This window comes from Rhinatrema bivittatum, chromosome 9, assembly GCF_901001135.1.
Source record: "Rhinatrema bivittatum chromosome 9, aRhiBiv1.1, whole genome shotgun sequence".
In the NCBI taxonomy this organism is placed as follows: Eukaryota; Metazoa; Chordata; class Amphibia; order Gymnophiona; family Rhinatrematidae; genus Rhinatrema; species Rhinatrema bivittatum.
The window spans coordinates 167,921,755-167,934,929 of record NC_042623.1 but is presented as its reverse complement, the minus strand read 5'-3'; the positions used below and the strand labels follow the sequence as shown (position 1 = coordinate 167,934,929).

General features: G+C 42.0%; 1 protein-coding gene across 4 annotated transcripts in view; it reads right to left on the bottom strand.

Annotated features, from left to right (window-relative positions):
• The window catches only part of ANO7 (anoctamin 7), a 190,254-nt gene that overhangs the window by 50,945 nt on the left and 126,134 nt on the right, over positions 1-13,175 (bottom strand). For all 4 annotated transcript variants that reach the window (XM_029617122.1, XM_029617126.1, XM_029617125.1 and 1 more), the window contains exons 14-16: positions 3,495-3,593; positions 2,646-2,748; positions 1,384-1,495 (exon numbers count right to left, since the gene is read on the bottom strand). In XM_029617122.1, the coding sequence (XP_029472982.1) occupies positions 1,384-1,495; positions 2,646-2,748; positions 3,495-3,593 (314 nt within the window). The remainder of the gene's footprint in view (positions 1-1,383; positions 1,496-2,645; positions 2,749-3,494; positions 3,594-13,175) is intronic.

The window sequence follows — 13,175 nt, the reverse complement described above, 5'->3', positions numbered from 1 at the left end:
AAAAAGCTTCTTTCATACATAAACTTTTATGTCACAAGATGTTTCCTTTTTTGGGAGGTTGTTTTGTCTACTATTCAAAAGGTTACCCAGGTTTGTCCATCTTTTGATGGTCGTCTCTTGCTATTGGGTTCTTCCAAATTTTCTTTATCACTATCAAAAGGATTCATGAAGTTTGGATGCGTAGTTATGATGATGGCTTACTCTTGTATTTAAAAGTTGCGCCATCTAGTATGGCATGGCTTCACATCACGGCTGATTGGATGCATCTGGAGAACTTGGAGGTTCTTTTTATACAAAGACCTTTGGCAGGGGACTATAAACAAACATGGGTAACCTTTTATATTTATTTGCCTTCCTCGGTGAAAGATCACTTGAAAATTTTAGGCTTTTCTACCCAATAGTTTTGACTAAATAGGGCTTCTGGTTGTTGTGGTGTGTTAGTGGAGGGATGAATGGGTGTCTTGTGTTTGTTTGTAATGCCTTGGCATTACTTTCAGTGGTCTGAGGTTTAGAAAAATAAACATTGCAATGTGTGACATTGCAATATGTACTAGAATGGTATCAGCTATTTTCTTGTATGGGATCTTGTAGCGACGAGTTTTTTTGGTTGTAATATAAGTTCTATGGTATTCTGTATGTTTCACATCTTTATAAATAAAGCGAAAAGTATATTAATGTTTGGGTCTATTACCTTTATTGATTGACCTCTCTGAAGTGGCTTTTCCACAGCAAATATCTGTGCCTTATTCCTGTCCCCTGTCTGAAGCAATGCACCTCCATGCTGTGTACATATCTGTAAGTTTCTGAGCTCTACAGTGCCACGTGCAGAGTGTGCCCCTGAGCTGCTGCGCCAACCCACGACTACACTCCGTATCCGGTGCCAAAGTGACACAGGAAGCAGCATCCTCCACCCTCCATCCACAAATAAAGCTGGATGATTTCTTCTCTGGCACTTTACACCAGCTTCTGAGCCCACTGCCCTCCACCCATGGGTCCATTCCACCCTCACTGCAGAATGTGGAAAAAGTGTTTGTCGGTCCTAGTCTGGCTGAGATAATAAAGGAGAAGATGCCAAATGTGGTTCCGAATGTTTACAATATCTATGCAGTCTGCTCATTATTACCCATGTTTTCCTTATGTGAGGCCTATAGTGCAGCAAAAATATGAATAATTATTCATGAATTCTCTGTAGAAACTTATTAGTCCTACAAGAATGAAATAGAAAGTTCTCATCTCCACAAGAGATGCACCAGTCTGGGAGAGAAGGCTCCTACTGGTGCCATCTCAGCACTTAAGCAGGTAGAGACGAGATCCCAAGCTTTTCAGCAGACCTGTGATGCACAGAGGTATCAGTGGAAGAAAGGGCATGGGCACTCTTCTTACCTGCCCTTGAAGAAGGCGATGTAGATAGGTGAGGAATAGAAATTCACAAACTGGAAGATGAAGACTTTAAAGGTGAAGGCATCATCATACATGGTCTGAGTGCGATGCATCTCTGTGACAAGGAGGAGATAGAAGGAAGGCTCAGTTCTCAAATACCTAGTCAGGATCAAACCTAATGACCCACGTTCTACAAACAGTCCTAACTTCCTAACACCCATCCTATTGCATTGGATATCTGTAGAACTAGGATCAAACAGAGGAAATGAAAACAAATCCCAAGAAACTAAAAACCCAGGTCTGGTAAATGTCTCTTTAGAAATTAAGTCACTTAGCTTTTGACCATCACTCTCCATGCTCATCTCCTCCTGCTCCATTCTGCCCCTCCACTCTTTGTGCCCCTCTGCCTCTTCACTGCTCACCCCTCTCCTCCTTCTCTGAATCCCTCTGCCCTTCACTGCTCCTCACCCTTCTCTTTCATCTCTGTGTCTGTCTGCCCCTTCACTACTCCTCTCCTTTTCTGGGTCCTGCCCCTTCACTGCTCCTCACCCTTCTCTCTCCTCTCTGTGTCTGTCTGCCCCTTCACTGCTCCTCACCCTCCTCTCTCTGTGTCCATCTGCCCCTTCACTACTTTTTCTCTCCCTTTCTGTGTTCTTCTGCCCCTTCACTGTTCCTCCCCCTCCCCCTCTCTGTGTCCATCTGCCCCTTCACTACTCCTCCTCTCCTTTTATGGGTCCTTCTGCCTCTTCATTATTCCCTCTACCTTTCCCTCTTGTGTCCTTCTGTCCCTTCACTGCTCCTCACCCTCCTCTCTCTTCTCTGTGTCCATCTGCCCCTTCACTACTCCTCCTCTCCTTTTATGGGTCCTTCTGCCCCATCATTACTCCCTCTCCTCTCCATCTTTGTGTCCTTCTGTCCCTTCACTGATCCTAATCCTCTCCTCTCCTCTCTGTGTCTCTCTACTACCCCTCCTCCTCCCATCTTTGGACCCTTCTGCCCTTTCACTGCTCCCTTCTCTCCCCTCCCCTTTTTGTGCCCATTTGCCCCTTCCTGATCCTCCCTTCCTCTTTCCTGTGCCCCTTCATTGCTTCTCCCTATCCCCTCTTCTCTCTGCATTCCTCTGCCCCTCACTGCCTTGACGGGCAGTTTTATAACAAGTCCTTTACACACAACGTCTGTGCTATATGCACGTAAATGACTTTAAAAATTTACCTCTCAAAGCAGTCACTTGTTCCTCATGTGACCTTTCCTCTAATGTCACTTACCCCAGCGGGTTAGGAAATGTGCCAATGAGATGTAAATTCTGGAGAGGATGAGGATGAAAATCAGATTGACCATGGAACCAGTGATGCTGGCGATGTTCAAGGCCTAAGGAGAGACAGATGAATAACCCTTCTGGCCTAGCTCACTGACACCTCCATGCTGCTGGGATTACAATCCAGGCTCAGAGCTCATTGGCAGCAGGGACTGCGAGTCACCATCCTGGCTCCAGGAGAGGGCTCGCTCCTACTCAGAGGAGAGTTCCAAGCCTTGGCCAGAAGGAGATTGATAGAGATGGGATGGAGAAGTGTACAATTACCAGACATTAAGGGCAGACCGAGCTAGTCCTGGTATTTTAAGGAACTATTGTACAAGGATTTGCAGTTCTGCTTGTCAAAAGGAGACTGAGCCTATGAATTCTCACATGGAACGGGGCAAAAACAGCAGGGGCTCAGATGGATCTGAAGACATGGAGCTATTTTATTTATTTTTATATTCTGCTTTTCGCACTTTTTTTTTCAGTGCTTCAAAGTGGATTACATTCAGGTACTGTAGGTATTTCCCTATCCCCAGAGGGCTTACAATCTTAAATTTGTACCTGAGGCAATGGAGGGTAAAGTGACTTGCCCAAGGTCACAAGGAGCGACAGCGGGACTCGAACGCTGGTCCCCTGGCTCATAGCCCACTGCTCTAACTACTAGGCTACTCTCCTCCACTCTCCAACAATGCTGGCGAGGGGGAAGGTTGTGGTCAGATGACGTGGACATTAGTAGCAAATTGAAAATCTCAGGGAGGTCCTGCCAGTGCCTTCTGCTATTAGAGCTGTACTGATAATGAGGACAGCATGCACTTACCGAAGCCTGCAGGATACCATTGCCTGACTTGGCTACCAGGATGCTGACAATGGCCCGATACAGGATAACAGATATAAGGAACATCAATACAACTGTAATCTGTAACACACAAAAGATTTTGCTGAAACCTGGCCTAGCTTGGATTCTAACAATTTATACAGTGCCTGGAGCAATAGTTATTATTTAGCACATTTGTAATAAAGTATTCAACTTTACTATTTTGGCCCAACAGTTTCCTCCCACTCCCCTTTGGAGTTCCAGCTTGATCATAACTAGTCTCTAACTGAGGCTACAGTGCCATGAACCTCCATTCATTCCCCCATTTCTCTCAGTGAAAAGGGACGCACCAAAGAAGAGCCAGCAAACTGCACAGACTGATCTGTCCTTCAGGGCATTCCCCTATCTGCTCAGGTAGTTGTTTTCCAGCCTCAGAGCCACAGGCCACACCCCCAACACTGACATCTCCGCTCCTGAGGTGGAAAAGGTTGCCCTGGAGGTGGGGATGCCATCAGTGGGGCTCATGAAAGGACCATACCCCTTAATGTGCCCTGAGATTTTGGTGGTAAACATTAGCTTTAACACTTCTGTACTACCTTACTTCACAAATATGAACCCAAAGCAGTTTGCATTAGATAAAAATACAAAATGATAAATCCCAAATGGTCCCTATATAGAGAATAGCCACATCCCCCAGGTTTCACAAGGGAACAAGCTAGCACTATAATACAAAACTACACCCCCTCCCCCCTCGCCTCAGTCATTCCACAGCTGCTCATCTAAATTCCAAAACAGAATATTCTACACTACCAAAACCCCAGCCTACTTTATACATCTTCTGTGTGATACACAACAACATTTTTTTAAGTATTTTCTTTATCAACTTCTTTTCAATGAAAAAAGCTACTTAGCTTTATGGAGGAAACACATCTTAGCCCAGCGTTTAAAGAGACTGCATGTAGGAGTGCCTGACATGGTCCGTGTTTCGGCTGTATACCTTCTTCATGGGGCCAAAGATATCTATAATAAATTACAAAACTGGTTACAATGTATTTCCCGCTTAAACAAAGGCAAAAGAGAAACATACTAACGTGTTGAGCTTCAGCAAGTGTTCACCATCAGACCGGTAGTGTGCTCCTTCCACCGGAAAAAGCCATAGGACCACCATTTTTAAAGGTCTCTCAACCAATAGGAAATTTACACGTGTGAAAAAAGATGAACACCGGCATTATTTGAAATAGTCAATGTCGGCATTTGTAAACATAGTTGAGTGTGTACTTATCTCAAATAATGGTGTACCATTCGATATCTAAATTTAAGCCCTTAGGATGAACACTATTTAATCAATGAAGATTTAATAGACTTTGTGCAATATAGTACACAACAAATTCATTTTTTGGACATTTTAGTCAAAATGAAGATACAATTGAACTAGAATATATAGAAAACCATGGATAGAAATGTGCTGTTACATTTTTCCAGTTTTCACCCCCATCATTTGAAAAGTAACTTACCTGTAGGACAATTTCTACGTCTTTGCCGCCTTTGCTCTACAAAAGCTGAATTTTTGGTACAGGCTCAAATTCTATCGTGTAGACTACTCCACCGAGGATACCCTTCCAGTATAGTTAAAAGAGCCCTCAAGTGAGCTACTAATGCACAACGGCAATGGATAATGTTATACAAATTTATTGATCTGGATCAGACTCCTTTGGTATATACTCTACGTTATTCTTCTAAATCTTCCAGTATAGCAACATTAATTTTCAAATACTGGCATGTTCTCAAAGTATATACAGTATTTGAAGATCCACCAATTATTGCCTACAGCCGGGGCAAGAATTTACACGATTTGTTGACACATTCTTATCTGCCACCTGAAGTTTCATCGGAAGCAGATCTCCCATTGGGCCATTGGCCATGTCAAAAGTGTTCAATGTGTACACAAACACTATCAGGACAATCATGGAAAGATCATGCAGAGAATATCTATCCAGCGAGATTTTATTCTGACTGTACTACCACACATGTGATCTATATGATAATCTGCCCTTGTGACAAATACTATATAGGTAGGATTAACAGAACAGAACAGAACATTGCAGTTGTTTAACTACTGCCAAATTATAAGTCCCAATAGTGTCACATTGCTTACAATTCTCACACAAGTTTGTGGATCTGAAGTGGAGGGTTATTGACAGGCTTAACATCACCAGTAGGGGAGGTGATCCACAAAGTCTATTAAATCTTCAAGAACAACGATGGATTCATTGATTAAATAGCGTTCATCCTGTGGGCTTAAATTTAGCTATCGAATAGTACACCATTATTTGAGATAAGTACACACTCAACTATGTTTACAAATGCCGACATTGACTATTTCAAATAATGCCGGTGTCCACCTTTTTTCACACGTTTAAAAATTTCCTATTGGTTGAGAGACCTTTAAAATTGGCGGTCCTACGGCTTTTTCCGGTGGAAGGAGCACACTACCGGTCTGATGGCGAATACTCACAGAAGCTCAACACTTTAATATGTTTCTCTTTTGCCTTTGTTTAGCGGGAAATTGATTGTAACCAGTTTTGTAATTTAGATATCTTTGGCCCCATGAAGAAGGTATACAGCCAAAACACGGACCATGTCGGGCACTCCTACCTGCAGCCTCTTTAAACGCTGGACTAAGATGTGTTTCCTCCATAAAGCTAAGTAGCTTTTTTCATTGAAAAGAAGTTGATAAAATTGAAAAGAAGTTGATAAAGAAAATACTTTAAAAAAATTGTGTTGTGTATCACGAAGATGAAATTCACCATGTAATCATTATACAAGCACTTAACCACTATGCAAGGCAAAAAATTGTAACACCCTCCTCTACTGACCTATGATTATAAAGAATGGCTGAGTTCATATATGCGATAGTGCATTCACGATGATGCCCAGTATGAGGTCATTAAAACATTAAAATATTAGTTTTGCATTAATATTAATTTTGATGGCAGAGGTACATTAGTCATTTTGTTTTTGTCAGTATAAATGCACTGCACATAAATAATAGAAAGTTTACAATAGGAATAAAGCTTACTTCAGTTCAGGTATCTAGTTCAGGTCTTTTACTGTTCCATGGCAGCAAATACATGATTGGGACAAGATGACTGGTTTCAGACAAGGTAAGACTTAAAGATGTAACAGGACAATTTAACATCAATACATCTCTGAAGAAGAACACTCAAGTCAACATAGATTCCACATCTTCCTTTGCTGCCTAATGTTGGGAACACCTTCCTGGGGGTTCCCACTAGGGATGTGAATCGTTTTTTAACGATTAAAATTATCGTCCGATAATTTTAATAACGTCTTAAATCGTTATAGAACACAATACAATAGAAATTCTAACGATTTATCGTTAAAAATCGTTAAATCGTGTTAGTGCGCACTAACGGGAGTTAGTGCGCACTAACTCCCAGTTAGTGCGCACTAACTCGAGTTAGTACGCACTAACTGAAAATGATACAAATTGACACTTTCCAGGTCAGTAAAGGTCAGTTAGGAATGAATATGTGTTCCTATTGGCTGGCTGCCCTCTTATCTATTGATGTTAACCAGGTTCCCACTGAGGTGATGGTTGGGGGGATGGGAAATGGAAATGGAAACTCAGGAACACTAACAGAAAATGATACAAATTATTGACACTTTCCAGGTCAGTAAAGGTCAGTTAGGAATGAATATGTATTCCTATTGGCTTCCCACACTGTTTTTGAATTCCCTGAGGACTAATCTGGATCCTCAGGGGGCAGGGCCATATAGCAGGCTATCTGCCACCTGATCTTAGCTCTGCTTGAGCCAGTCTGTGGTTTTATACATCATGCATCAATCTCAAACTAAGAAGATGACAGTTCAAGGCCAGGGAAAAACCTTTTTCCTTGACAGCAAATATGGTGATTTTTATATATTTTGTTTTATTTCAAGTTAGGTAAACATTATTAATATAGTGATAGTTTGAGGGGAATTTCAGAAGATTTGTTGTAAATGTATTCAGAATAGATAAGGAATTTTATTTTGGAGAAGATAATCTGGCCCACGCAGAGCATCATCGCAGATTCCCCAAGCATCAGCAACTGCTTTCATCACACTTTCTCTGTACTGCAGAGAGGTTCATGTGAAATATTCAGCAATCACATGAGACTGAATCAGGGACAGCTCAAGGCAATCTGCTGCCTGAGGCAAGAAAAAAGAAAACATCCCCCAGCCCCCCCAAGGTGCAGCACAGGTCAAATCACAGAGAGAGCCAGGAGGAGGGATCTCCCTTGGAATTTACTCTTTTGGTGATTTGAAATGCTGGGGAAGGTGGAGGTCAGGGTTCCCAGAGCAGAGACAGATAGAGGGCTAGTGCTATTTACAGGACAACCTTGTCACACTCCCAGGAATTCTACCACCTGCCTCCTACCCTTCCCCAACATTTGTGTGTGTGTGTGTGTGGCAATTTCTCTGAGCCGGTGCAAGGGTAGTAGGCACCTAGGTGGCTCTTACAGCCTTGCGCCCACCCCTCCTTCACCCCCTGGCCCTCCCACACACAATTACAAATTATGAATTTATATCAGATTTTACATGAAAAAGTGCAGTCTTCTGAGGTAAAAACATCACTTACAACAAATATATTTACATGTACTACTGTGGTGACAAACAGAAAATCCAGCAAAAAAGCAAGATAGAAACATGACTGCAGAAAAAGACCATATGGCCTATCCAGTCTGCCCATCCATGCAGTTAATTTAGCATTATAATTCTCATCACTTCCTTAGAGATCTGTATTTATCCCATGCTTTCTTGAATTCAGATACTGTTTTTGTCTCCATCACATTCACTAGGAGGCTGTTCCATCTATACACCACCCTCTCTGTAAAGAAATATTTCCTAAGATTACTCCTGATTCACCCTCATCTCATGACCCTCTTGTTCTAGAGCCTCCTTTCCATTGAAAAAATATATCAGGACCAGAGTTGTGTAAAAATCAGATGTGTTAAGCTGTTATTTGGTTTGTTTATAAATATTTGATTTCCTATGTTTGTATTTGACTCCTTAATAAAATATAAATGGGAAAAAAAAGGCTCACAGCCTATGCATGGAAACCTTTGAGATATTTGAATGTCTCTATCATATCTCCCCTATCTCGCTTTTCCTCGAGAGTATACATGTTTAGATCTTTAAGTCTATCCCCATATGCTTTAGAATGAATATCACTGACCATTTTAGCAGTCACCTGCTGGACCGACTCCATCCTGTTTATATCTTTTTGAAGGTGCGGACTCCAGAATTGAACACAGTATTCCAAAACTTCTCACCAAAAACCTATACAGAGCACTATCAACTCTCTTTTTCTGCTGACCATTCCTTTCCCTATGCAGCCAAGCATCTTTTTGGCTTTTACCGTTGTTTTATCCACCTTCTTGGCCACCTTAAGATCATCAGATACAATAACCCCCAGATCCCGCTCTTCCTTTCTGCTTAGAAGAATTTCACCTCCAATATTGTATATTTCCCTTGGATTTTTGCATCCTAAATCCAATATTCTGCATTTTTTAGCATTAAATCTTAGCTGACAGACCTTAGACCATTCCTCGCGCTTTTCTAGATCCTTCCTCATGTTTTCCAGTCCTTCCTGGCTGTCCATCCTGTTACAGATTTTGGTATCATCAACAAAAAAACAAACCTTTCACTCCTTTCATACCAATGATACACAATTTATTTATAAGTCTTCTGTGCGGAAGCATGTCAGAGACCTTGCTGAAATCAAAGTACACTATGTCTAGCACTCTGCCTTGATCCAACTCTCTGGTCCCCCATTCAAAGAAATTGATCAGATTTGTCTGACAAAATTTACCTCTGGTAAAACCATGCTGCCTCAAATCTTGCAATCTATTGGATTCCAAAAACTGCACTACCCTCTGTTTTAGCAGCGATTCCATTAGTTTGCTAACCTCAGATGTCAGACTAATTGGCCTGAGGTTCCCAGCCTCCTCCATACTTTCACTTTTATGAATAGGAACCGCATCCACCCTTTCCCAGTCCTCCCGAACTACTCCAGACTCTTAAGAAAGTATTGAAAGATCAGCCAGCAGAGCTGCCAGGACATCTCTAAGTTCCCTTAGTACCCTCAGATGTATTCCATCTGGCCCCATCACTTTATCTACTTTAAGTTTAGTTAGCTCCTCGTGAACACACTGATCAGAAAATCGATTGAGGTTTACCTCATTTCCAATCTTATTTGTGTTTGTTTTATGTGTTCCTGCCCCAGGCCACAGTGAATATTTGTTAAGCAATTTTGCTTTTTCCTCAACAGCATCTACATATTCCTCCCCTTCATCTCTGAGTCTCACAATGCCACTTTTGCACTTCCTTCTATCACTAACATATCTAACAAAAAAAAAAAAAGTCTTGTCCCTCTGTTTTACCATATTTGCTATTTCTTCTTCCATTTGAATTTTCACATTCCTCCCAGCTTCTCTTAATTTTTCCATATTTTGTCACCTGTCTTCCTCTTTCTGCGATCTATTGTAGTTTATGAATGCTAATCTGGTCTCCCTTACCTTTTCAGCTACTTCATAAGTCTCTTTTTCCTCTTCCCTTTACTTACATTCCTAACAAAAAAATTAGTTGCCCTTATGATACCTCTTTTTAGTTTTGCCCACTGCCCTTCTGTTTCTCCCAGATTTTTCCATCCAAGTAATGACTCCTTAAGGTACTCCCCCATTTTGTGAAAGTTAGTTTTCCTGAAGTCTAGGACCCTCCCCTTAGAATGAACTTGCATCTCTTGCACCCTAATATTGAGCCACACCATCCAGTGGTCATTGGTTCCCAGATGATCATCCACTATAATGTCAGAAATACTATCCGCATTGGTACGCACAAGTTCCAGTATCGCCCTCCCCCCGTGTGGGTTCTTCTATCAGTTGACTGAACAGTTTTCCTTTCAGAAAATCCAGGATCTCCCCACTTCTAGAAGATACTGCAGCTGGGATGTCCTGATCAACATCTGGAAGATTAAAATCCCCTAGCAGCAATACCTCCCCTTTCCCAGCAATCCTGTGACTATCTTTCATTAAATCTCTATCCATCCCTTCTGTCTGTGATGCAGGTCTGTATATTACACCAGTATAAATAGATGTTCCATTCCCTCTTTCCAGAATAACCCACAGTGCCTCCTCCTTACCTTATAAAGCTGTTGCTTTTATACTGTTCTTTATATATAATGCCTTGCCTCCTCCTTTCCTTCCTATTTGGAACCCATATGGTCTTAGGCCTATTGTAAAGTACGTTAGGTTTGAGCTTGATCTTCAGAAAGCCATGAGTAAACAGAATTAAAAGTTACAATCCAGTAAACCTCTCATATCAAAACAGCACTAACTGCCAGCACTCAAATAGTATCAACCCTAAAACACCAATACACTTCCTATTAGGAAAACAGAATAAGCCAAGCTGCTATACTTCCCTACACAGAAAGTACACGCTAGCAGAATACTTCACCTCAGTCACATATGCAGACCACAGACAGAATCTCATCAAATACAAAACAGAGAGATCATAAAGCATAAATAGAAACATGCAGACAAAACTGAACTGGAAACCGCAACAACACAGACAAGCAGTACAACAATGGAAAAACAGAAACATCACCATTCCTTATAAAACATCAAGCAAAAATACAAAATATAAATTATAACACTAAAACCATACTAACAAAAAGAATAAATATTTCAAAACAGCTGCTGAATAGAGCATCCAATAATCAAAAACTCATAACAAATTTAAAAAATGTCCCAAATACCTACAAAATATTTTAAAACAGCAAACACATGAAATACCACCCAAAAATTAAAAATGATAAAGGATTTTAAAAAGTCTTCTGTTCTCCATACCTAAAAAGTTTTTATTCCATTCATCCTGAGATTGTTGTGGATTAGTCAGAGGTGGTGACGTGCAGACTTTCTTCTCTCTCTCTCATATACAGACGCTCTCTAACACACATGTTCATTCTTATACACACTCTCTCATATGCTCACTCACAAACGCTCCCTGACACTCACATGCTGACTCACTGACTTGCTCATACACATACACTCACTGACACACATACACATATGCTCACTGACTTATACATATGCTCTCTCTCATACTCACTCATGCTGTCTCTCACCCTCATATACACACTCTCACTTGTTCACTGACACTCACGCACTATCACGCTCACAAACATACTTACAGATCCATGCATTCTCGCATGCACTCGCTGACTCACACATTCACTCACTGTTGCTCAAAAGGTCACACATATTCACTGGCTCATATGCTTTAAAAAATTAGTTTTTACTTACATTGGTGGTCAGGGGGATCCAAGCAGGGTTGCAAGAATAGGATCTGGACTCTGGATGGGTTGCTTGTTGCTGCTTGGTTTCCCCCTTGGTGTGGGAAGAGGTGGGTTGGAAGGCCCTGATTCTAGTTTGTTTGGGGGGGGGGGGGGGTTTCAATTATTACTTTTTGCAGTGGCCTAGCTTGAGTCCAGCAGCTGAGGGCAGGGTTGGAGTTGAGCCAGTGCTGAGAGGCCTGCTGGCAGCCTCCTACCAGCTTCCGGCAGAAGCACATGAGAGGAGGAGCCAGGAAGGCGGCGATAGTGAGATTCTGAGCAAAGCAGCAGCAACAGGCGCATGGAGCTGCCGCCACTGTTACTGCTAGCACCACTGCCAGTAAAAAAAAAAAGAGAAGGCAGAGTGAACAGAGAACCTTGGGGGAGGCTCCTGCTCTGTGACACAAGCTGTTTCAGTGCCTGGTGTTTGGTCGTAGTGGCTCCATGGGCATGGGGCCGCAGAAACCAACACAAACCATCTGATCCTCCTGACCAGCTTACCGAGGGCATGTCCAAGCCCCGCTAGGCAATCCGCCCCTGCATGGCTGCTCTCTCTTTCTTCCTGCCTGCAAGGGGTGGGGACCCCTCAAGGCTTGTGCCGTTGATGGGCCTGAAGGCAGGGTGAGACAACCATGGACGAAGAGTTCCGAGGTGCACTTTTTGCCGTCTCAAAATTTTGCCGCCTGAGGCCGCCACTTCACTCTGTCTCATGATAAAACCGCCCCTGAATTGAACGGAGCATTTAGCCAGAATTTAGGTGGGAACTTTGGGAACTCATTCTTAATGTGCTTGAATTGGAACAGAAAGAAAAGCAGGATTTGTGGATTTTCTGTTGTAAACTACGAAACGTTAATGTTCTTATTTTTTCAATGCTAATAAATTCTTCTTTTACTATAATGTTATGCGCTCGTTTCCTATAGAGTATAAGAATCTAAATGTGTTATATAAACGTGCATGCACTGATTTTTTTTTTTATATGCAACAGGTTTATTTTGTGAGTTATTTTCTGCTCCACTATCTCCTCCCCATCTCTGGGAGATCCTCTATTTGTGTGGGCATGTTACACACTCCCATTCTAAACCATGCAGCTGAGAGGTGGAGTTATTTATGTGGCTCCTCCCACAGAATGGGATTTACATAAATAAATACAAATAAGTTACCATCCTCCTGTCCACTGACAACCCCTCTGACTGGGAGGTAAGGGTTGCACGTCCTTCTGGAGTTCAGCACAAGTGTACTCCGGAACCAGCCACTAGGTATCACTGATGCACAATGGCTGGGGCTGCCAA